Here is a 26,437-nt window from a genome sequence, read left to right as displayed (position 1 = left end):
CTTCAATGTGCTGCACTTCATATGTTCTGAATTATAATTCCCTTCATGTACTACAGCATGTTCCCAGTAGTCATGCAACTGCAGAAAACTATAGCCCAAACAATGGGGGACTTCAGCTTGAAGGAGACTGACCTTAACAATTTCACATTTAGAAGCCATATACAGTGCATTCAGAAAGTATTCAGACCCCCTTCACTTTTGTCAATTTTGTTATGCTGCAGCCTGATTCTACAGTTGTTGCAATTCACTTTTTCTCATTAATCTACACTCGGTACCCTATAATGACAAAGTGAAAACAGAAATTTAGGAAAGTCTGTAAGTTTATTAAAAAGAAAAAAACTGAAATATCACATTGGCATAAGTATTCAGGCCTTTCACTCAGTGCTTTGTTAAAGCATCTTTGGCAGCAATTACAGCCTCAGGTCTTTTTTTTGGTATGACGCAGCAAGCTTTGCACACCTGGATTGGGGGATTTTGTGCCGTTCTTCCTTGCAAATCCTCTCAAGATCAGGCTGGATGGTGACCGTTGGTGACAGCCATTTTCAGGTCCCTCCAGAGATGTTCAACAGGGTTCAAGTCAAGGCTCTGGCTGGGCCACTCCAGGACATTCTTTTTAATAAATTTATGGACAATTCTAAAATTCTCTTTTGACTTTGTCATTATGGGGTACTAAGTGCAGATTAATGAGGAAAAAAATCTATTTCAACAACTGTAGAATCAGGTTGCCGCATAACAAAATTGACAAAAGTGAAGGGGGTCTGAATACCTTCTGAATGGACTGTAGCTGTATTGTTTATTTATTTTTAGTACATACTTGAGAAGTATACAAGAAAATACCTGAATAGGTATGGCATGGGGGTTTGGGCCTCTCCACATGTCACTGAATCTCAACGCAAGCTACCTTACCACCATGTTAATGGATAAAGATGCTAAAAGTTTAATCTGGCAACACTTGGAAGGGCAAGTTTCCAATTTCCTTTTTCTACTGCTAAATTACTCAGTTCAGATTTGCTAAAATTTCATTTTAGGTTTCAGCCTTTACTGGTTGTCTCTATAAGACAAACATGTTAATAATTGTAAAAGGATGATAATTGTAAAAAGATGAATGGATCTTGGATATTTGCACCATTTCATATATGTGTATATAAAAACAGAATTTGATTCTTGGAATTACATCTAATTCCTATACTTGTGAAGAAAATCTTGATAAGAGTGTTCATCAGATTATCTACCACCTATTACTATTTTAATAAAAGTGCCTGATTTACCAAAGCGAAACAAGTGACTGCTAAACCTCAATTTTTGATTCTGAATTACGGATAATATTTTAGTTCAGATATTACCTCAAATAGTAGGAAAAATCTGTTGTTTATGGCACATTGCCAACAATTGACATATTTTGCTTCATTACACAGTTGACAGAAATTGACAGAAATAACCAATGACATAAATATATCAGATTGAATGTTACAGATATTTCACTTTTATGGACATTGTTGTCCCCTCACCCCCCCCCACCTCCCAAAAAAAACCCTGGTCAGTAAAAACCAAGGTTTTACTTGCATGTAAGTATGAACAAATGTCACATAATTGGGATTGACTACAATAGCTTGACCCTGGATGACACATGATCAGATATGGGCTATTAAAATCTGGATGGGAACAAAGATTATTTTGTGTATCTTTTTATCATCTGCTGGATTTTGTGGCCCAGATCTCAGAGTCTTAGAATAGATGTCTTCCAGCATTAGGTACATATACAAGTACAAGTACCTCTTTTCCTTCTAAACTCATACTAGATATTTGCAAATGAAAATGAATGAAATTATTGTCTCTGAGTGAGTGTGTTTTGACAATGCTTATGTGAACTCTTAAATCACATTTTTAAGAGAATATATATAAAAATAAAAGTTCTTGAATAGCCACACAAATGTCCTCTGATGTGATTCACTCATTGATCTTGACTGATCTGAGACATTTTCACTGGAATATTTTAAATACACCTAAACCTTTCTTCAGTCTCTGTTGTTAACTTTTTATTATACTATGGACAACCCCTTCAAACCTTGGTACACATCTCTGGTGCATCCACTGTATTCTCTACTTGTTCTGATAGAGTGGGATCTTTCTTTGTTCTTGACTTAAAACCTTTGAAAACAGGGCACACTGGTACATACTTTAACCAGTGAGTCCTTTTAATTACACCCATCCCAAATGGAAAATCGTAACTTTTCAGTTTTGCAGATTCATCACTGTTGGCATGTGCTCCAGCCTTCCACTGTACTAAGCCACGTTCCTCTTGAGTCCCTAGAAAAGAACATGTGTATTATAAATCAGGTGGTTGTGGAAAAAATGTTCCAATGATCCAATTCTTCACAAAAGAAAGCTGTGCTAATAATATATTAACGAAGTAGAGAGTTATGCCATGAGATTCAAGGAACATAAAAGCTGAAATAATAAACTTAATGGGAAATGCATGCTAGATTTGCTTGTGATGGCTCAAACAGTGTTAAAAGAAGCATCTGCTTTTTGCATCTCATCCCATAAATGAATCAATTGAATACTACATTTTGAAAAATATTAAAATCCTGGTAGAAAACACATTTGTTTTCAATATGATTTTGTTACCCAGTGGAGAACCAGGTGAAAGGTGGGAAATCCCTACCATAAATTCTGGGGCAATAGTTATGGTGCCACAAAAACAACTTCCTGCCCCTTAACATTTAGCATATTTATTGTGGCATATTTTGATAGACTTGAGAGGCAACTGGTTCTTGAAAATCCTTGCCATAATAAATTCGTTAGCCTTTTATGATGCCACAAGGTAGTTACAATATTAAAAGGCAAATGTTATGAGACAGGACTACAAGAATCAATTTTTTAAGATAATATTCACTACATCTGCCTTTACAAAAACTGTCAGGCTACAGTATTACGATAGGAGATTAAAATGTTGGGAGTCATCTGTCTCCTAATATATTTGGGAAAGCAGATATGAAAAAGAAATGGTTGTAAATACAATATTTGTACATCTAATTCTGAAATTTATGCCACTGCTATGTATGAGGTTCTATCTAGTGTAATAGCGCTAATGCAGTAACCAGGAAGCACCAAATGATCACAGGTAGCTCAAAGTGATAAAAGTGTATATTATTTTGGATGAATTTGGGGGTTCCTTAAATCTAATCTTTTGAAATACAGGCTAAACACATCCAAATAATATAATGAAAAGGTTGTTACCTGGAACAGTGTTGTCCAATATAAATGCAATGCTGCCCCCAACAAACATTTCTGTAGTCAAGAGTACTCTTAATATCTGGTCCACTTCAGCAATGCCTACAAACAGTAATAATTTATAGTCCAAAATATGATCAAAATAAGCTTGATATACTTCTGCATTTCTCAAATTTATCTTGATTATAATATCTCATTGTATTCCCTTTTAGAGTAGGAAACACTATATAAAGCATAGAAAAAAAGTAGGAATGCAAGATATAAGTGACAGAAAAAGGAAGAGAAATATAGCTAAATCTGATTTAGCCAAACACCATTCCTTACATCTCTTTATATCTTTCTCTCCTTGTAAACCACTCCATGCTTCCACCATGTCTATACAGCATATCACCTCATACATACTCTGACTTTTGTTTTTTAACACCTCTCATGTCTCTTTGATGATTCCATCAATTTCATCCAACTATGACTTTCTGGGAATTCCCTTTCCTCCTGACTCATTCACACTTTAATTTGATCCTCATTCATGCACTTTATATAACCAAACCACCACCACATAATTCTAATATAATTGTCATTCATGGTTGCATTTAGTACCCATTCTCTCATTTTACTACATTCCAATTGCACATAGCTTTTATGTTCATCCAACCTACTCAACTCTCACTTCAATATAATAAAGTGAGCAGAGCTGTTGTACGTAGTCATTATCACTTCTTGTGACATTTATATTCCTCACAACAGCATATGCTACCTGCTACCTTTCAACCAGCATTTACATATCTTAAATCTATCCATCTGTTTTTCCATCTTATTCCACCAGGACACACATTAATTATATGTCACTTTTTATCATGTATAGGCATAACTTGTAATTATTTACCTCACTTTCACTCAAACACAGTTACCTTGGTTTTTAATTCCTCACAACATCATAAAATCTAAGATTCACAGGAAATCATTTGGCTTCTTAATCAAATTCTTTCTGCCTTGGAGTCTTTGCTGCATAAAAACAAATCTACTTAGGCTTATATTCCAAATTCATCCACCTCTACTACCATCTCAAGTATCCCTTGTAGATTTATCAACACATTAACAACCAAAGAAAGCACACATTCTTACCTTCCATCCTTCTCAGAGTTCATGCATGCACAGATTGTATAACTCAAGCTTACTCACTTTGTCACATATTTTCTCTAAATCAGCAAACTTTCTCACACTTTTTGGTCTCTATAACTTGCTGAAGAGTAAAAATCTGATCTGCATATCCTCTGCATAGCATTAGAATAGTCTATTTTGTATTTTTCAAATTATGCAGGTTATCACCTTTTGCATCTTTTTGATCTGAATTCTGGCAAACAGTTTCCAGGATACATGGAATAAATGGTAGTTTTTGCACTGACTCTTACTTTCTTTTTATATAGGGCTGAGATTTTCAAACTAAGTTGTGATCCCCTGGGGTTAGAGTTAGGATGAGTAGGATCACACAGCAGGATCATATCTGAACCAAATAATTGACTCATTTATGCACACAAAGTTGGATCACTGTCAGAACTCAAAATTTTGTCTAGAAAAACTGGCAATTAACAGGATTCTGGCTATACTGTGGAGCTATACTGTGGAGCTATACTGTATATACACACACAAATCAGAGCTCCATCATAAGTCATAGCCACCCTGGACAAGCCAGCTGTTGGCTTATCCAAGTAAGCAAAGAAGAAACTCCAGACCATGATCTTACTGGCTTTCTATTTTGCATGTGGACCCAGTGCTGGATTATTGTCAGAACTGATTCCACTTAGATAAGCTACAATAAATTAATAAATAAAATCAAGATTTCCTACTGTTGCTACCACACAGAAAGAATGCCAATCCACAATAAATGTGGAATTTGTAATGAGAGTGGCCATCTCAAAAAATAAAACTCAGATTTCAGGCAGGAAGCTCTTTGTCTAGACCAGGGGTAGGCAACCTTGGCTCTTTTATGACTCGTGGGTTTCAATTCCCAAAATTCCTGAGCCAGCCATGCTGGGAGTTGAAATTCACGAGTCATAAAAGAGCCAAAGTTGCCTACCCCTGGGTTAGCCCTTTTCATCTATACAGTATTTCCCCATCAAAATATTTCTCTGCTTCTGCATTCTTTTCTCTCTATTGTCTTTTTCTCTATATATACATTTATTCTGATTTTTACAACAATGGTTATTTTATATTTAGTGTTTTTTTTTCATCATAGCATATTTCATTTTATTCCAATGGTGTCCAACTCGCCTCATCACATGATGTGTCACGACGTATCGTGAGTTTTTTTACATTGCCAGAGCTGGGGTGGCCGCGGCCTCTGTATGATGCAACCGGCTGTTTGACACCCCTGCTTTATTCTATCCACGTCCCTTTTATGTTGCTATTAGCATAACTTATACATTTCTGGGGCATTTCTTTTCCCTCTATTCCAAGCAAGTTCCACATTCTTTTTCCTCCCGTTTATTCTCCATTCGTTCTGTTGAAAATTAATCCAAGAGAATCCATTCACATTCTCTTCAGTTTCATCACTGGCATGATTCCTTGACCATATCTACATATGAAAAGATTTATCCTTAAACCATGTATTTAGAAGACCTATTTCCAAGCAGTCATTGTTGTTATTATCCCTGAGATTCCTAATGGCCCAATTACCTTTTCTGCATTCTATCATCTTATTTCCATCCATTCATTTATATCAGACATGTCAAACTCATGACGTCACGTGACGTCGCGAGACGTATCAGGACAGTTTTGCCATTGCCGGCAATGGGGTGGGCACGGCTTCCGGATGACGCATCCGGCCCATGGGCCGGCAGTTTGACACCCTTGATTTATATCATCTGAGAATAATAATTTCTTCAGAAATACATAATTTTTCTAAAAACTTTACTGGATTTTTTTCTCTCCACCATTTGGTGGAATGAAGAACGCAACTATCATCAATCAATGGCTTCCTACTTTCCTTTACACGTCAACAGCCTCACACAAACTATCTCAGCATAATTAAACCTTAGTCCCTTGCATATATTTATCAACTCTACTCCACAAAATCAGGTTACTTTCATTCAAATCTATCTTTCCTTTTTCTTTTAGTTCATAGGCATACATCTATTCTTCTTTTATTTTTCATTTTTATTCCTCTTGCATGCCAAGTCTCAATTATCTATTCTATATACTATGGTCATTTTCAGATGATCCTATTGATATAGTACTCTCCTTGTCAGCCCCCTCATGGCTTGGTCAACCCAGGCTTTCATATAACACCTTTAGTAAGATAAAGAAAGTCCAGGATAAGTCACCAGGATAAGTGCCATATGCAGTATTCCCTGCTAACATTAAGGACAGGACCAATAGGATTTGATACTTTGGGGCATTATGCCACAAGCATAACCAAACCCTAATTTTAACCCAAGCATGCTCATATTATTCTGCACAATCCAGGATGTGTAATCTAGAGTTTCTTGAAAGCAAACATACTTTTGCCCATATCCCATCAACTCCCAGATGCATGCAGTATTCGGATATATACTGAGGAGGCCTCAGATTCATGTGCCTTGAATCACATTGTTTTTACACTAAGTCCATTTGGGGGTGGGGGCAAGGGGAGGAAGTGTGGCAGAACTTTAAAAGGATTGTAATTTTAAGGGATTTCAGTTTATTATCTCATGGAGAGTTAGTGAAGCTCTCACAGAGACTTCCTCCAAAATCAGCTGAAAATCAATCAAGTCACTTAGAGAAGCCTGATCAACTTCAAGACTAGAGGGCACTCATTCTAATCTCTTAGGCCACTATCCAATGGATGATCTACAGTTCTACATAGTAGATTACTCGAAGGGTTTAAATGCTGCTGGAAAAAAAATCTTGTAGAGAATATTCGTAGCTCTGGTTGTAGATTTAGGCAGAGGTTTGTCCTCCGAGCCTTGCTACTTGGCTCCCAGATGTTTCATTACCAAACTAGATAATATCTTCAGCAGGGAATTTTGGGGTGAAGTCAGTGATGGGATTCAAATATGTAAACAACCGGTTCTCTGTGTGGACGCCACTTCCGGAAGTCCATTCTGGGCCTGGGCAACAAAAAATTAGCTGCCGGTTCTGCCGAAGTGGTGTGAACCGGATGAATCCCACCACTGGGTGAAGTGTCCTGTTCGTTTTATATAGATTCTGGTTGTTCAGTTGGTCTTGCAATTCAACTAGTGTGATTCAACTAGTTTTGTGATTCAGTCAGTCACAAGACCAACCGAGGAGCCAAGTAGCACGTTTGGAGGACAAACCTCTGCCTAAAAGAACATCTTATTTGCATTGGAAGATGTTTCATCAGAATCCTCGACATTTCCACCTGTCCTGTATTCTTCAGTGTGCTTTGGATCAGGGATCGCCAACCCCCGGTCCATGGACCAGCACCGGTCCGCGGCATGCCAGAAACCGGTCCGCCCAAACAAGTGAAACCTCATCTGTGGGATGCAGGCAGGACATGAAACAACACCTCTCTCCACGAAACTCCTCTCTGGTGCCCAAAAGGTTGGGGGCCACTGCACTGGATGACAACTCTTCAAATATTTAATATCTTCCTTCCTTAATATGTTTTCCAGCCTAAATTATTGCTATTGTTTTTCATAACATTCACTAAATGACCCCCTCACCAATTTGATGATTCTTTTACTGTCCTTCTTAAAACGTGGTGGGTTTTCCTCCCTCCTTCTCTCTCTCTCTCTGCTCAGTCCAGGATGCTGACAAGGATATGTTGTGAGATGGCAACTAGGAAATGCCACACACAACCAACAAACATAACCCCTCCCAGATCATTGGTTCAGAAGAATGGGAAAAAAATTCAGAGTTGCTCAAGAAGTGGGGAAAACTTCTAACCTCAAAGAGTCTGGCATAGTTTTCATATCTCCCTAGGTAAAGACTGAATGATTTTTCAGTACCTGTGTTGATAACATTCGGACGTGAATCTAGATAGTTTGGAAGGGTAAGACCAAAAAACATTGCAAAACCCAGGATAAAAAGATTGCGGGAGGAATTCATGTCCACAAACTGCAGATTGGAGAGGCCTACTGCAGTGATCATACCTGCAGAAAGGAAGGAAAAAAATAAATAAATGCATGCCTAAACAAATAAATAGAGGATGCTTGAGAAAGGTAGTTAAGCCCCAAACTAAAAATCAGGTGGCAACAAAAGACCATAGAAACTATTTCAGTCTACTGATTTTTCCTGGATATGGTTTCAGCAGAAGGATCCCTGGGCTGAAATCTGAACATAATATAAAGAAAAGGCTATCCTAGAAGTGCAAATTAAAGCTGTTGTGTGGAGACAGTGCGTTACACTGTAACAAATAGCATCAGGATGTTTTATGAGAAGCAAATATTTAGAACTGGAAAGCAACAGGGGATGTAGAAGATAACCCACAGTTTCTGTTGCTGCATGGAATTACAAAAATCTCATTTTTAAAAGTAAACAATTCATTTCAACCTTGTCCCTCAATCAGTAAGTTACTGTGTCATTGACACAGCTATTTCTACAAATGACTTACCAAACAAAGTACAGAACATCCCTCCAAGGATGGGATCAGGGAGGGAGGCAAACAGAGCAGTAAATTTGCCAATGGTTCCTAAAATAAGCATGATTCCTGCACCATACTGTACCACTTTCCTGCTGCCCACCTGTGGAGGAAAAGCAGTAGTACAAATAATTAGCATATATTCATTATTAATTATTACACTTTGTCACGCAGCCAGATATTCAGACTGGATCTGGCATTTTTGTCCCCCTATCGAGTCCTTACCAAGGACCTGAGATAGGCAGATGTAGATGTTTGATGATGTTACAGATATTGTTGGAAGATGTAAGTTGTTTCAAGTAAAGTTCAAAGTAAAGTAAAGTAAATTATGATGGTTTGTTGCACAGTCAGCCAGATGTTCAGTATTATTATCTGTACACAATATGAAATCACAACTGCCAGTTCTTTAGCTGATTAATATTTATATGTTACTTTTGTGTAAGGATGTAGGTCTATACATATGTTGTATATAGTATGTTTTAAATGTGTGTTGTGTATGTGTACACTTTGAGAGGAAGCAACTAAATTTCATTTTTAATGTGTGCCATTGTGCCCACAGGAAAAAATGACAATAAAGGTTATCTAATTTGTGTTGGCCATTGTATGCACTGAGTTATTATTATTAATCTGTATATGCTTCTTCTGCTGTTACATTTTCTGCTGCCTCTACTCAAGTCTGGGTGATGCTTGCAGGTACACGCTGAGCCGCAAAGGACAGATTAATTTTGTCTTTGATAACATCTGGCACATTTAAGCTTTAATTTTTTTTCAGTAGGGTTTCCAGAATGCTTTCAGAGCAAAATAAGAACAGCAAACCCATTTGTTTAGAGTGACGATTGTCACAGCTGCTGTCTCTGGTCAATCCGGCTGCAAGCCAAGCAGAATGGTGACACGTCTCAGAGGAAATCTTCCCATTCAAATTACAGGTTGTGCACTTGGACTGAAGCAGTGCAAACCTGCTCAGTTGGTGAGAAACGATGGTCCTTCCAGAGGCCTAACTGTTCCCCAGTTAAGAGGATCAAGAAGGTGAGTCTCTCTGCCTAATCCAAACCCTGGAAAGTTACTACCAATCTGACTAGATGTTTTTCAGGTTAGCTGAATAGTCTGCCTGAACCTGAAGTTCTTTCATTTTTAGAAAACAATACTATAATTTAACTTCTGCAAAGGTGGCCACAATTCTGCATACTTAACAGGGCCCATGATGTGAACAACACAGCAACAAAAATGGGCTAGACTACCTTAATGCTGGAGCAAAAACGTCTCTCGGGAATCTAAAATGACAGTTTGGCATAAGGGAACTTGTTTACAAATGACTCAGAATTCATCCTTTGAAATTATCTTGTGATGCCAAAATACTGTCTATATCTCAGTGGCAGATTTTGCACATAAACTGAAGCTTTGTGCTTCTCCCAGCATGCAAGAAGAAGCAGGCATATCCATCAAAAGCCTAGAAGCAGAAGATGTTATCGAACAGTGAAGGGTGATACCTTGGTGATGCCCAAGACTCCAATGTTGGGGCTGGAGGAAGTAGAACCGTTGCCAGTGCCTAGCAACCCAGCAATGATGCAACAGATTCCCTCTGTAAAAATGCCTCTGAGAAGAAAGAAGAAGAAGAAGAAGGGTCTTCAGGGTGGTGTTAGGTGTTCCTGGTCTCTCTCCTAGCAATGTTAGGGTGATGCATTTCAGCTGATGGATACTCAGCAAATTATATGAAAATCTTGTCAAATAGTTTAAAGGAATAACTTCCAAAAATTAGAATTAACAAGTAGATGACGGTCCATCGTACGCAGATATGGCTGTCTGGTGATTTGTGGCGCTTCGCATTCCCATCAGCACCATAGTTCATCCTATTCCCTGACCTTGGCAGGCCAAAGCCATCTAATTTATTTATTTATTTAAAAAATAAATAAATTAGATGTAAGAGCCGAGGTGGCGCAGCAGTTAGAGTGCAGTACTGCAGGCCACTTTAGCTGACTGTGTTCAGCAGGTCAGCGGTTCAAATCTCACCGGCTCAGGGTTGACTCAGCCTTCCATCCTTCCGGGGTAGGTAAAATGAGGACCCAGATTGTTGGGGGCAATGTAAATATATATATACATTGCTTACTGGTGTACACCGCTTAGAGAGTGCTTGCACTTAAAGCGGTATATAAGACTCATAAATAAATAAATGAGCAAATCCTGTCTTGCCCCACCCAATATAACATTTGTGATACTTCCTCCTGCTGGTTATAGCTCTTGGGGATGTCATATGTAGGTAGCTGCCACATCATGAGTTACTGGAAATATCAGAGGAGTCGAGCCCACAGAACCATACAGACTTACTGCCCACCGACAGGTACTCACGGAGATAATAGGTTCCCTGACTAGATATATTCCTAAATTCTTTTGGCCTGATGGCTCAGTCTTCCTGGGGCAATATTCCCCCTCTGCTCATGCCACAAAAAAATCCATTGGAGTTTCATACACCCACAGTTTTGAGCGTTCTCAGTTTTGGATGTAAGGGCACCACCTTGTGTGTGTGCACTTTAAAAAGAAAAAGGCCTCACTGGGTTGGTCCTAGAGCAGTGTTTCCCAAACTTGACAATTTTAAGGCATGTGGACTTCAACTCCCAGAATTCCACAGCCAGCATTGCTGGCTGTGGAATTCTGGGAGTTGAAGTCCACATGCCTTAAAATTGTCAAGTTTGGGAAACACTGTACCTAGAGGAAAGCTTAAGTTAAAACTTTCCAGCCAATCTGTGAAGCAGCCTGAGGTGATGTGTGGTATAGGCGAGACTAATGTACACGTTGCCTCTTGACTCCCTGAAAGATTTTCAAAAGAAACCCATGAGACACATTTTAAATCTAAAGTTAGACTTCAAGTATTGATGGCCTCTTTCTTAAGAAGGGAGCAGTTAACCGTATTTTGCTTTCGGCAGTGAAACAAATATGGTCTCTTGAAGCTGTTCCAAGGAACAGCCGCTTTGACCTACTGGTCTGTGCTGGTGGTTATGCTCACATGACAACCTTGACCAGGTCAGTTGCAAGCCTCACAGCTGTATTTGCACAATATTGTAAGCCCTTTTATTCTAGTCTAGCAGCAAAGTGGGGAAATTGTTTGTTTTGATGGCTGACTTAGTAAATCCTGTAAACCCAGCCTGCTTAAATGTTTACAGTTCAAGTAGTCGGCGTACTAAGAAAACAAATTAATTCAGAGACTAAGTGAAGTTGTTATGTAATACAATATATAAAGCAGCCTGAGAAAATGCCAGGAAGCGGTTGCTATTAAAGGGTTTCAAGGCTTATCCGTACCACACACACTGATGCTGAGTAGGTCTCAAACTTTAATCAGTAAAATGAGCCAGCCAGCAAAGCTGTCCTATCCCACATTGTGGGATACAGTGTGAATGTCAGAATGAACTGTGCACGAGAAATGGGAAGAGATGAGGCACTGCAAGAATTAAATCCCCTAAAATGTCACCCAAAGATCGATCCAGAGGCAAACATGGTGGAAATTCTATACCTTGGAATGATGGTGGTAACATGACCCACATTTTCCACAGTCAAGAAAACGTTGTACAGGGATCTCCCTGGATTGGGCAGGGTATGATAAAGGGAAGGTCTCATGAATATGTTAATGAGGCAGTGTGCTGCCATAGCCAAAAAAAAAAATCTCGAAAATCTTAAATGTGTACAGAAATCAGCATTTGAAGTGTACCAAAAATTGACATTTCCCCCCCTTCTAACCTTTGTCATCACAAAATGAGAAACCATTTTTTCTAAGAACCTTTAGCTACTGAAGTATCATCCCCCGCCGCTTTCATAAAAATGTGCTTAAAATATTACCTTTATCAGTGAAAAACAGAACAGACATTTTTTAAAAAATATAGACTCCCTCTAAGCTGGATGCACCCTACCTATTGATGGCATGCACAGGTGGCGGGGGAGCGCCTGCAAGTCGGGCACAGGCATAATAATCTCCAATGGACTCAATGATGCCAGATAACGTAGCACTGAACATTCCCAGCACAGCAGCCGCAGTCACGGTGGGGATCCCCCACTGACCTGGGAAAACAGACAACACAACAAATATCAGCTGGGCTGTAAAATGTTGCTTTCTTCAGGAGGAGCAAAGACTGAAGTCCAATGAATAAAAATCATGATGCCCAGATTCTTCTGTCTTTGAGTGTGCCTCTTTCAATCACACGTTCACACCAGCCCGTATGAATTCTCTGACAAATTAAGCCATACTTAAAACTGCCTGCAGGGTGAAGCACAGTCTGAAACATTCCCAGAGTACAAGGGGTAACGGTAGAACATTTTGGGGTTCTACCCTAAGCGCTCTTGGGGTTCTACCTTGGGGTTCCACCCTAAGATTTTTGTGACTTTCTGGCTCAGTGTTTCTCAACTTCAGCAGCTTTATGATGTGTGGACTGCAACTCCCAGCCTGTGGAATTCAGTTCCAGTCCACACTTCTTAAAGCTGCTGAGTTCCAGCTGAAAGAAATGGCTTTGGGGGGGATGTTTTTTTAAAATCTCCAAATTTATTTATTTATTTTTCTCCTAGCATCCATGTTAGGATGGAATGTAAAGAGCAAAGGAGTGGAGGTAAAAATGTAGATACATGGTTTGCCAACTGTCATTTTGGAAGGCAAATGGGAGCATTGAAGGGTAGAAGAGATGAGAGAAACCCCCCCCCCTTTTTTTTTCCTCCAGGCCACCAACTCCCATGTGTAATTCAAGTCTTGGGATGCAGGTGGTGATGGAGGTTTTGGGACATAAGGCTCTCTCAGGAGAATGTAGTCTGGCATTCAGCCTGTTCCTAGAAGGGCCTTGTTGCAGAAAAGGCCTTAGCACACCAAAGGCAGCAGTTCCATCACTGGCTGAATAAGCCGCAGCTGGCTGTGTTCATGCTCCCACACCAAGCCATAAAGTATGGTTTGCACGTGATTGAGTTCACACACAGCGTTCAAAGTCAAACTCATATCAGCCCAGGGGAGGGAGATCTTTTCCATGGAAATGGAGCATGTAGGAGCAGAATGGGATAAAAGAAGGACGATCTTGCCCATTCTCATGAAACAGGCAAATAAAAGAGAAAGAATAACAGGTAAGGTGGGATCGGAGATACGAGGGCATCAGACCTGTTGCCAGTGCAATCTTGTGGGGCTTAGCATGTCATGTGGATGCATATTACATTGCCCCCTCCCAAGACTGATGTGAGGCGAAGAGAGCTGTGAGGCCAACTCACAGGGGTAGGGAAAGCGGAACCAAGGTGCTATGGACATGATTTCTCCTCTAGCATCTGTTCTGGCCTTGAATCCATAGGCATTGGCATCCCGAGGAAACACATCTGTCACTGTCAGAATGTAACAAAGCAGCCAGACCACCAAAATGGCTAGTATGATCTGAAGAGGAGATACAGAAAGGTAGAAGGTCATAATCTCCCAGCTATACATCCACACTGAAAGAAAGTCGGAAGACAGGAAGCAGCTGTAGGAAAAGAGCACAGGTCTAAACTATTGTCCAGCTACTCTGTGCTGCTCTGCCTAGTTTTCACTTTCAAGATGTCTGTGGACCACCTGTAATCCAGTCCTGGGAGTATTTACTGCAAATAAATCTCATAGAGCTAGGGAAGCTTTATTCCTGCAGCATTGTCTAGAATTGCAGATTGAAAATTTCAAATATTCAAGTATGCAGATTTGAGTATTTCAACCAAAATCAAACAAATGTATACAACTGATTTGCAAAAGCTTTTAAAATCCCCCTCTCCTTGTTATTTTTAGTTTTAATTTACTTCTAATCTCTCCTTTGTCCCATTTTGCCTTCTTGGTGCATGGGAAGTTTCTGTGTCCATTGACCTTTCATCATGGATAAGAGAGAGTACACATGTGAATGGATTATTTACTCTTTCTCAAAGTAACCCTCTGTGCAGGTAAAGAATAAGCTGTTTCATGCTAACTGATGCAGCTGGGAGACATGGCAGGATAAAAATCAGCAAATTCTGACCAAATTGTGAGGGCCACACAAAATGTACCCACACCAAAATGATGAACAAATGACAATCTCCTTACTGGAAACATCTTGAAGATCTGTATCCGGATCAAAATGCAGCCTTTCCCATATTTATAACCAGGAAGGAGAAAGGAAACATTTCGTAGGTATTGAGCAAATAGAACAATTAAAAAAATAGACCTGTACAAAGGAGAGAAAAGACATGAGTGAACAGATTAGGAGCAATTTGATGCAGAAATCCTGGGATCTATTCATATGATTTCAAATTGGATTTATTGGATTATATCTAGGGAGTTATTTATCATGAATTTACCATTATCTAGGCATTTCCTTACACAAATCTGATACACAAGTTATATTAGGCTACAACTCTCCAAATTCTGGATAGCAGAACAGCAGCTATGCTTTTTAAAACTCTTGGGAGTTGTTGTCCAAAATGATTTGGAGGGCATTCAGATTTTTTTTAAAAAAAAGGCAGTTCTGCAATTTTAATAAACCACCAGTTGGATCAGCAGTCTGTCGCATGAACTGGCCCTCATATGGCCTAGATCAGGGGTAGGCAACCTTGGCTCTTTTATGACTCGTGGACTTCAACTCCCAGAATTCCTGAGCCAGTCATGCTGGCTCAGAAATTCTGGGAATTGAAGTCCACAAGTCATAAAAGAGCCAAGGATGCCTACCCCTACCCTAGGTTAACCTCTTCAGAGAGCATTTGATCTGATTTTCTGATTTATGCTGAATAATTTCACAAAAGTACTTCATTCCCTCCCACCACCAAGTCCTAAAACTGAGACAGTGTGTAAACCTTAACATAACTTCTTTCTGAATTTGCATCTAATGACTAGATGACCTTTTCCATAGGTGAATCTAATCTTGGCTAACAGGCATACTAGCTGAGAATCATGAGAGTTGAGGTTCAGCACAGCCAGGGTTTTGGATGGCTGGTTTAGAATCTGCTTTCATCTTCTGACTGTGCTCATCACTCATCACTCAGCATCCATGGGCAAGGCTGTCACCAGACTTGGAGTATTGTTGCCTGGAGACTCCAAGTCCAGCAGCATTCAGCTGAGACCTGCTGAGGTCAGAGCAAATATATGAAAAATGTATCGGTTGTACTTGAACTGAGCTCAGATAATTGTCAACAGTCTCACCAAGAAAAGTTCAGTGCTTCTTTCCACAACATATTCTTTCAGCCCTTGCTCCCTTGCCTGTCTAGAGTGACAGAACCACAGTGAGCCAATGGATGAGTATAAAATGCAAGGTTCCAATTTAGGTCCCTAAAACAAACTTCCCTGAAGCCAGTGAGAATCACATAGAATGAGTGTGGTGACTGAAAGGCTCATAACATCCACTTTGTAAATTCATGACCCTTCAAACTGTGAATTATGATACTTCAGCCGCCAACACTCATATGTGGTTTATTCCATCACTTGTAAAATTATATGGTCTTTCTTTGGTCATACCATATAGCAGAACTGCAGAGCTACAAACCCCTTAGGAATAGAGATCAAGAGATTTATAATGTTCTCACCATGCCACTGTCCTATTCTACTTATCATGCACACTTACACCCGTAAGTGTACACAAGCACAGTCTTTCTGAAGATTTGAGCCACTGGTAGCCAACCATCCAGAACTTCACTCTTTGCTTCACTTGGCTTGGTCTGGCAGTTGAGTGAGGAGATGAGAGAGCATCTGGCCAACGGGCCAGTTTGTATCTCTGCAGTTCACTCCTCTGAGATACTACAGTAGTTCTGCAACTCTACAGGCTTTGCTCCACTCTTGCATCAGTCTGAAAATCTGCTGTACTGAAAAAGGAGCACCTACAATGTGGCAATGCCCCAGTGTGATCCAGCTCTATCCCCTGCTGCTTGGAAGACGGAGAGACCTATTAAGGAGACAGTGGGTGTAACTGTCAGGGGCCCAATGTAGCCGAGTAAGGCCCCAGGAATGCCCACCAATCCAATTGCCACTTCCACCAGGCTGGAAATGATGATAGCTCCTTGAATCTAGAATAGAAACAGGAAAAGGATTAATTATATTGGCAAAGATGCATTGCAAATACTTCCCTCAGATTATTTGTAATAATCCTAATTTAGGAAGGGTAGTTCTCTATCTAAAGAGATTAGACATTTCATAGATTGACTTGATTTCCTGAAGCCTTAGAGAGGAAGACCTCTAAGTGGGAAGAGAAAACAGATGTTTCAGTATTGGCTATAAACTGTCAGCACCTGAGCTAACAGACTAAGGAAGCCAATACAGTCACTTGGTTATCCTCTTCCTCTACCCCCATGGTAAGATGAACATCTTACTTTTAAAAAAGACAGAAATGTTTAGAAGAATGCATGCATTTTATGATATTCTTCATTGTCACTGCTTGAGAAATGCATAGCTGGCAACTATAGTTTAGGACAAAATGCTTGCTTTCTTGCAAAGATGTATGTAACTTTCTTGGTCTTTCACATTTATGTGCCCAGCTGGTTTGGGTTGGGTTATAACCCTTTATAAAAGACACATTTTTGTACAAATTGGGTTCTAACCTGCCCTTATTCACTGCAACCTTAATCCCTAGCATAGCAAATCCTGAACTTACGATACATAAATCCTCCCAGCTGAGCCTCCATATCTGAGTCCTGCAGTCTCCCAGTATAGTTACTTGCCAACCAGCTTTGAGCAATAAATGTAAAACTATAAGGTGCATAGCACCTTAAGGGTTGCACTCTAAACCTGGAGAATCAGGGTTTGGGGATTTAAAGAATGAATGGATGCCTCAAAGTAGTCAAAGCATCTGTTTAAAATCAAATTAACTTCTCCCACCGATTGTAAAGAATCCAAATGTTAAGCTTCATCCACTCTGACAGCCATGAAAGGTATTTTGATGAGAGGTACATAGGAGTTCCCTGACACTTGTATTGGTCCCTTCCAACAAAGTTTCCTCCCTGTTCCTGCACTGCCAAAAAAAAAAAAAAATCCAAGCAAAATAGAAACTTCCAGGAAACTTCTTGGTCACCTAACCTTAAATCCTAACCCTAACCCTAACCTTGTATACCTTAGTTCCTCCCCAAAACATACTAAATAAAGCTCAACATCTCATAGTAGGACACAGTTCAAGCAATTATTTGAAATCTTCTCTATGGAGATTCTCAGTCGTCCAGGTCATGGTTGTCCCAGAGGTGCTTTTTCAAAAGGCAACTGAACTTTGTTTTTCCTTGAAAACATTTCGCTTCTCATTCATGAAGCTTCTTCAATTCTGATTTCAGTTCAATCAGAACTGAAAAAGCTTCCTGAATGAGAAGCGAAAGGTCTTCAAGGAAAAACAAAGTCCACTTGCCTTTTCAAAAAGCACCTTTGGGACATATTTGAAGTCTTAGTAAATAGTACATTTTAATGGCTTCATCTTGCTTAACATACAATCTAGCTAACAAAGAAGAAATAGAAAAAGTTAAAATCTGATACTTGCTTTCCTGGATGGGTATGGAAAATTACTTATAAGTGCAATGATCCTATTTTCTTGGAATAAATAAAAGACAAACCTGAAAAAGAGGCAAATCTAAAAGAGGTTCATAAGGATTACCGTATATTCCAGCATATAAGATGACTCGGCGTATAAGACGACCCCCGACTTCGGCACTGAGTTTAACGCTTGCGAAAATCGTCTTATATGCCAGAAAGTACGGTAAAATGTTTTTGTTTATAACTTTGTATTACAAGGGAAAATTCAAGAGCAAAACCAGGAAAATAAATAACTAAATCAAATAAATCTAAAGGACAGCTTTCGGGATTGAAGGTTTGTCCCTTAAAATAAAGAACATCTGGTGACTGTATGTCAAAGCAAGAACAGAAGAATTCAGATTTTGGCTTCGACCATGTACGTGCTGATGCCATGTTATTTGAATAAAGACTCCTTAAGGTAAACAATGCCTCGAAGTTCTTTGAAGAGTAACATCTGTCAGAACCCTGACACTATACTTATAAACAGAAGATGTGGGGGTTTCCAGCCATAAAAAAAACCTCTGAAGGCTATAAAGAGTTCCTCCTGTTCACTATTTCCCACTGATGATTGATATCCTGAAAAATGTGGCTAGTTGTACACCTGGGAAGGCTGGGATCAAACTTACTTCTCTCATTCTTGGTTGCCATATGTGAGAAGTGTTTAGTGGTAATGTCCAGTTGCCGTAGATTTGGTCTGCATGAATTAAGCAAGAAATTAGGGTTAAAGTGCACAATTAGACAATACACTTTCTCTTTCCGGAGGAAGGTAAATCTATTTCAGAACAGCCTGAATCCCAGACATATAGTGAACGTGGGCCAATATATTTCTTCTCCCTCTATTCAATTTATTGATGTTATGGTGGTAGGTAGTATGTGTTGAGGAATAAACATTTTTAAAAGTTGTGTATAAATGTGTGCTTCTCCTGATTTTGTTAGATAGAAATGATAGTCGGGTATGCCACGAGAAACAAAATCAATTTAATGCAATGAGGACAGGGTCCTTAAGAAGTAAGCATAGTAAAACAGGAAAAGCTTGGGTCAAGATGAAGAGGCTGATAATTGAATGCAAACTGAATGGAAAGCAGAGGGATTAGGGTAAATGAAATGCTATGAACGGACCAAATTCCAACCCTAACTTATAAAGTAAGACTGAATGAATGGGCTGAGAAGAAGAAGACAGAGAATGTCTTTGTTGAATGGAGTTTATGACAATTAAAAAAAGAGAAAAGTAATATAGGAAAGTGTGCGACCATGGTGGATGCAAGGTTGGATTCTACAGACAGAAAGCTATGGAAAGCTTGTGAATGATTTGTATGAACTAAATCTAGCTGCATTGCTTTTTCTTATTGTATGTCCTTAATGTCTTTGGTTGTATGCCCTTAATGTCTTTCTAATTACTTACTTTTTAGACTCTACATAATATTACTTAACCCCAAAAGTCTGTATCCAGACCCCAAGATGGTTTTGAATGTATGTATTTTGAACTTTTGTAGACCTCCTACATGCTATCTTTCCAAAGTCAAGGGTAAAGAATTCTAGGAATTCTAATTAGAAAATCTGGAAGGCAACCAATTTGTCTACTACAGTGTTTCTCAGCCTTGACAACATTAAGATACATGGACATCTGGCTGGGAAATTCTAGGAGTCCACATATCTTAAAGTTCCCAAGACTGAGAAACACTGGTCTACTACTGTATGACATTAGAAAAAGTGAGTTGTCAGAGGTCTGCCTGGGACCTATATATAATTCTATAAATAAACCTGTTGGCTTTCAGCAATTTTTGGAGCCTAAATTCACCCAATCAATGCAAAAGAGGATGCTGTACACCTCAATCTCAGCAAAGTTTCTATCCTGAACTTTATCTTCATCTGGAAAGTTAAAGCAGATAGTTTTATGTCACATTATGTCCTAACAGTGTGACAACTTCCTCATTCCTATAGCACACATTTAATACTCCTAGTGCTGTTTTCTTTTAAATATCCATTTTTTCCCTATACTTTTTTGATTTAATCTTTTGGGGCAACAAAGATTTCTGCACATCAAAATTGAAAGAACTATCAAGTTTACTTCTGGGATGCTACTTCAAAACAAATACAAAAAAAATCAAGAATTTTTCATAATCAGGCGACTGTTAAGTCCTCTTACTGCAAGGCATGGTATCACAGAGGATACCATATATAGTTCTTGTTTATAGTCACATCACATCACATCACATACTGTATACAGTTAGCCCTTGACTTATGACCACAATTGAGCCCAAAATTTCTGTTGCTAGGCAAGACAGTTGTTAAATGAGTTTTGCCCCACTTTATGACTTTTTTTGACATGGTTATTAAGTGAAGCAGGCTTCCCCATTGACTTTGCTTGTCAGAAGGTCACAAAAAGTGATCACCTGGGACACTGCGACCATTATAAATATAAACTAGTTGCCACGGGACAACTTTGATCATGTAACCATGCAACGATCATGTGAAAAACAGCCATAAGTCACTTTTTTTCAGTGCCATTGTAACTTTGAATGGTCACTAAACAAATATTTGTAAGTCAAGGACTATCTGTATGACCATTTGAAAAACTACTGATTTCCTTCACTCAGTGAAAGGCTTCTGAAGATATTTCTGTTTTAGCTCCTCTCAATTTATAGGCTATCCAAGTTTCAGTTACCTTCTGGAGGACATTTCCATTTTTCCAGGGCCAAGATGGATTTGGCAGGAACCAGGAATGCCAGGGCACTGGCTTGAAACAGAGGAAGCCTGCCTTACAGAAGGGGGGAGGGGAAACAACAGTGCATGGATTCAGTGCTGCTGTCAGGGAATTGCGCAGCAGGTGTCCAAATGAAGTCAGGCTGACATGAACTTGTAGTTTTATATAAATAAATATATTTTACATCTATATTTACAGCAAACAAGGTGGTCAGGCAAATGGGGGCATCATGAGGTAAATCACAGAGCAAACAGGGCACACAGAAAAAAAAGGCGGGAAAAAAGGGAAACTCCCTCTCCACACCCGCAGCAACCAATCACAGCACAGATTGCCTCACGCAGGAGCCAGCACTCTCCAACCAATCAATTATAACTGCATGTTCTGGCTCATTGTACAACCCCACTATTCCAGCTACTAAATTTAAATATCTTAACAGCTGCCCTCTCACTGCAGTCTTCTCTGTTACATTCACCAAGGATCAAGCCAGTTGAAGCATACCTAATGCCCACAATGCTTTGGATGAGGGTGGTGATCCCCACACAACTGAAGATGGTGCCAATCAGTTGACTGATGGTGTACTGGTCCTTCCCTACACAGAGAGATTCTGCCAGAAGGAAGGGAACAGCGATGGTGCCACTGAAACACGTCAAGTAGTGCTGGAAGAAAGATTAGGGTGGAGGATGTGTCAAATGAGCATAAGATTAGATGATGTCTCCAAACTGACATACAGACATCACCACTTTGGGATTTATTGGTTATGTAGAAATGCTAAAATTCTTACAACTGAAGCCATGACCTGTTGTTCTAATACAGATCGTAATTTCTCCAAATAGGGCTTATCCTCTCCCTGTAAAATAGTAGTCAAAGACATTTCCTGAGAGTTCTGTGACCTTTCTTTAATCTGTGAATTCAGTGGCCAGGGCTGTAAGAGTGTAGGCAAAATGGGGGCAATGACATGCAAAAACAGAGGATTAATCATGTTTGGCATATTCTGAGCTTTGTTGAAATCTTTTTTTAAAAAAACTAAAAGAGGCAAGAATGTTTTTTTTTAATGCCCAAATGCCTTTCCAACAGTCACTTTTTGCTCCTATTGTAATAAAATGGCATGATAGCAGTGTTCCAATATCTAAGGGGCTGCCACAAAGAAGAGGAGGTCAACCTATTCCCCAAAGCACCTGAAAACAGGACAAGAAGCAATGGATGGAAACTAATCAAGGAATGAACCAACCTAGAACGAAGGAGAAATTAGAACAATTAATCAGTGTTTCAGGTCAGCTACTCTTCAGCAAAATCAAAACCGAAAATGAAATGTTTTGATTGATCCTGATTCAGATTAAACAAAAGCTGGACTCTGCATATCAACTGCCACCATCTGCAAGCAACACAAATATCACACCATGCTTAGTTCAGTGTTTCCCTCCCCCTCCTCTCTAATTATACATGACTTATTTGGGACACAGACCACCAGGAATCCCCTGTCCTATGTAGAGAATGGGGCACACAAAGTTGGGTTCATTGTTGTTATAGATCCATTATTAGCACTGAGCCAACAGATGAGATCCTAGTCTTGGTAGCTTTGTAAGAGTGACACAGCATATTTTCCTTCTCACTATAAATTTTTCAATTTTTTAAAAAATGCATCTGAAATAAACGTACGGAAGCATAGTCCCAAGATGTGATTGGGGTGCAAAGTTCTATACAAGCTAATATTGCAGAGATAAAAGAACAATAGAAGTAAGATGCAATCACCATTCAGTATAAGATTCATAGTCAAGGTACGTCTTGTACCTTTTCAACAATAGCACCATTAATGAAGGAACACACATAGTAACATCTAAATACTTGTAAAGAATCAGTTTGTTATTGTGGGCGGAGAAACAATCACCATGCCAAATATTTGTTAATTTAAACAAGCCAGGGAGAACAGCAAAAGAGCCTGGAAGGAGCTAACCCAGTTTATTATACCTGAAATCCCAGGAGGATGCAAAGATACCATGGAGGCGCATCTTCGATTGTATAGAGCATATCAAAATTCTTCTGCTCCTCGGAGACTGGTGGAGCAACATAATTCCCATTTGCTGCTTTTTGCTGAAAATGAAAGAGAGTATGACCACAGTCAGATTCTGTAGAGTGTAGTCATGGAGGAACTCCTAAATTCTCAAAAATGGCTTTCCTCAACCTGGAATATGCTGAACATATTAAAAAAAAACCAGTTTTACAGCTTTTAGAGTTGGCTGGGATTTCTGAGGATTGCCTCCATCGTAACTGAAAGGAGAACTTATGAGAGATGCAAACAGGATCTGGGAGGCAGATGTGGGCAGCAAAACTGGCTGTATTAATCATGCTGCATTTAGAATTGTGTTCTGCCTTATCCAACCATGAACTTTAATATTTTTGGTGATGGTATATTTTTTTACTACAACTTCCAGAGTTTATGCGAGAAATCCCAAATTCTTATAAATAATTCCATCCAGTTGTCCATTGCAGAAGACCATAGAGCCTGTTTGGCTTAGTAGCTAAAAACCTTGGCTAGAAATCAGAAACGTGTGAGTTCTAGTCCTGCCTTAGGCATGAAAGCTGGCTGGGTGACTTTGGGCCAGTCATTCTCTCTCAGCCCAACCCATCTCTAAGGGCTGTTGTGGAAAATGGGAGGAATGAGCACTGAGTATGAACACCACCATTAGTTGACAAAAATAAAGGCAGTAAAAATCTAATAAATAAGGAAATAAACAATAAGATCAAGCCACATCCACAATATAAAACCAATAGAAAAATAAATACAGGGAGACTTGCTGAACATTCAAGAATTACATCCTCTGTGATCTAAATTCTAGTGCTACACAACAACTAAAGAATCCACTATGAACATGAAATTCAACTTCAACACACAACAACTTTGAGTCATTCCTCACGGATTCCTCTAAGCATTTCACGTAAAGAAGTATGAGTACAGAGCTAGATATCTCCAATTTACTCTTCCAAGATCGCAATTAGGTATACTATGTACAAACAACTATCCTGGATTCTGCAATGAATTTGGTATCTGCCCAATCAATCTGCGAATAATCCATGCATTTAAATGACACCAAACATACTGAGAAATAATTTATCCAGCTAGAAAAAGTGACATTAGAAATTACATAATGTCAAATTGTCTATATATCTTTATATGCAGATAGATTAACACTATACGGAAATGCCTATGAAAATATGTCAAGCATGGCTTTATGGCAGTCTGTTGCTGTTTGTTCCTCTGTTAACAGTCAATAAAAATAGCCTATCACCTTCTTTGTTTTAAATGGTGCTTAATATGTTTGAGAAAGAACAATGTTATCCTTTAAATTTACCTTACAATGAGAAGGGTCTTCAGAGTTGCTTCCCATGTTTGTACAAAGCAAAATCAGACTTTCTAAAGGAGGAGAAAATGTAGTAACAAGCATATTTATCACCTTGGAAAGGACTTTAGACAACATACCAAAGCTTGTCAATCTGTAACTGGAGCTATTGGCTGTTGAGTCATATAATAAATTATATGGTCTTGAAAGTTCACACTTTCATAAGACTATTACTGGGTGAAACTGATTGTCCCTCCTTTTTAGTAATGATAGTTTTTCCAAAGCTTTGTGGGAAAAACGTAGGAACAGAGTTGCAGGATAACTAATTTGCTAACTGATGTTTACACAAAACTGCAACAGTGGTATGTAAGGACCAGGGAATCAATACATATAGGGCAGCCTGTAGGGATCTGTATTTCAGAAAGTATCTCAGCACAGTCATCTTAGAATAGATAACCTGTGGCGAGTCAACTTATATCTCCCAACACATCATCACCCATCTGATAATCCTTTCTAACTTTCATCAACAATTGACGCATCGTCCATTGTGTAATATGACCTCCTCTGAATTTTAATAATTATGATTATAATAATTCAACAATTTCATAAACTAATTTTAATCAGAACCAAAATAAATCAAATCGGTTTTCACTTATAAGCAAACCAATGTAGGAACTGAAAGTTTGCTCTGACCAAAATTAAGTCAAAAGACATTATTTGTTTTACTGGTGAAGTTTATTTCCAATTAAACATTAAGAGAATTTATCACGTGTACCAACCTACCTGCACCAGCCCTTACCTTACCTTTCTGTTTTTATTTGTCACACTTGAATCTGTGATGTTTCTTGTCAGTCTCTCTTTAGCAACCAGACTTCTTGGAGAAGATTTCCAATGTAAAAGAAATTTTCTTCTTTCAAGATTGTGACTCATGAACTCTGTGGCTTTACTTTCTTAAACAGCAGAAGATATATGTATGCAGAGGACCAGCCAGTATAATTGGCTTGCAGTACTGTGGAAAAGCCCCACCCACTACAGACTGGGGAGGTATTTGCCATAGAGACATCTCCATGTGATTGTGGGATGGTGAAATGGTCATGGTAGTTTTTTTCTCCAAAAGAAAGGAATAAGATATCTGTTCTGGAGGAATTGTGGAATATGGGCAAAATCTGTTTTAAAAGTAGCAGTTCAAACAATTGTGTCACCAGGATTGGCTGGTAATTCAAAAGAGAAAATGGAAATGATCAAAACACAGATTGTCATGTAGAGTGCAATTGATTTGCACACCCATTTGATAGAAGATACTTTCTCCCAAGCTCCAAAGAAAGTATATTTTAGTCATTTTATGGCTGTGGGCAAATGAGCAGGCATTCTGCCACAGTTATATATTTCTAAAGAAGCTATTTTTCTTCAGTTGGCACAGCCATCTTACTCCCTATGACTGCTGAATTCCTTATCTTCATCCACCCTTGGCAGTGGGCCTGGTGATATTTCTTCACAAATATGTCGCTCCTAGAAAGGGTAGATACATACATAAAGATGTAGAAATCAACACAGGAGTCTATGTATTTACAGTTGCAGAATGGTTTTGTTGTAGATGTGCTATGGCTATTTCAAACAACACGAAGAAATAACATTGCTTTGCCATTTGGAAATGTATATAGCTTAATAATAATTGTAAAAAAAATATCTCTCTGCTGATGATGAATAGTTTAAACCCTCTCTAATCCATATGTAAAGTTTTAGACAATTACACTTTATAATTCATACCTTGATCTCACTCTGTATATTGATCTAGACAAATCCATACTCGTTTGGCCAAATTGCCTAATCCAGACCAGAGATCTACCCTGAAATCCGGAAATAACCTTGAAATAGTTTAAAGCCAATAACATCCTTCCCCTTGTTTTAGGGATCCAGTCTGAGCTTAGCAGAAGGTATGTTTTCCGAATGTTATGCTGGGGCTTCTACCATGAAACCAGAGAACTTAAATGTCTGATTCAAACTCTTATTTCTTGGCATTGCTCTTCCATAGTGTGTAGAAAAGATTCTGCCTCATTAGCTGTAACCTACTAACAACTTACATAAACCTTGACACATTCATCAAA

General features: G+C 39.0%; 1 protein-coding gene across 2 annotated transcripts; it reads right to left on the bottom strand.

Annotated features, from left to right (window-relative positions):
* Positions 1-304: 304 nt before the first annotated feature.
* Positions 305-25,286, bottom strand: SLC23A1 (solute carrier family 23 member 1). Of its 2 annotated transcripts, XM_039367025.1 has the most exons (15): positions 25,137-25,286; positions 24,345-24,406; positions 22,963-23,085; positions 21,496-21,653; positions 20,959-21,047; positions 18,920-18,987; positions 16,629-16,810; positions 14,862-14,982; positions 14,039-14,195; positions 12,709-12,856; positions 10,300-10,405; positions 8,786-8,915; positions 8,181-8,324; positions 3,241-3,336; positions 305-2,307 (listed from the first exon to the last, which is right to left on the bottom strand). In XM_039367025.1, the coding sequence occupies exons 2-15, from the start codon at positions 24,378-24,380 to the stop codon at positions 2,060-2,062; spliced, it is 1,806 nt and encodes a 601-aa protein (XP_039222959.1). In that variant the 5' UTR covers positions 24,381-24,406; positions 25,137-25,286; the 3' UTR covers positions 305-2,059. The 2 variants fall into 2 exon arrangements, with proteins under 2 accessions (XP_039222959.1, XP_039222960.1); XM_039367026.1 differs by lacking the exons at positions 21,496-21,653; positions 24,345-24,406; positions 25,137-25,286 and having other exon boundaries at positions 22,963-23,056.
* Between the last annotated feature and the right edge of the window lie 1,151 nt (positions 25,287-26,437).

Source organism: Crotalus tigris, unplaced genomic scaffold (genome assembly GCF_016545835.1).
Source record: "Crotalus tigris isolate CLP2741 ecotype Arizona unplaced genomic scaffold, ASM1654583v1 scf7180000020523.1239640, whole genome shotgun sequence".
NCBI lineage: Eukaryota > Metazoa > Chordata > Lepidosauria > Squamata > Viperidae > Crotalus > Crotalus tigris.
The sequence above is the reverse complement of the archived record's forward strand: the minus strand, read 5'-3'. Positions and strand labels throughout refer to the sequence as shown.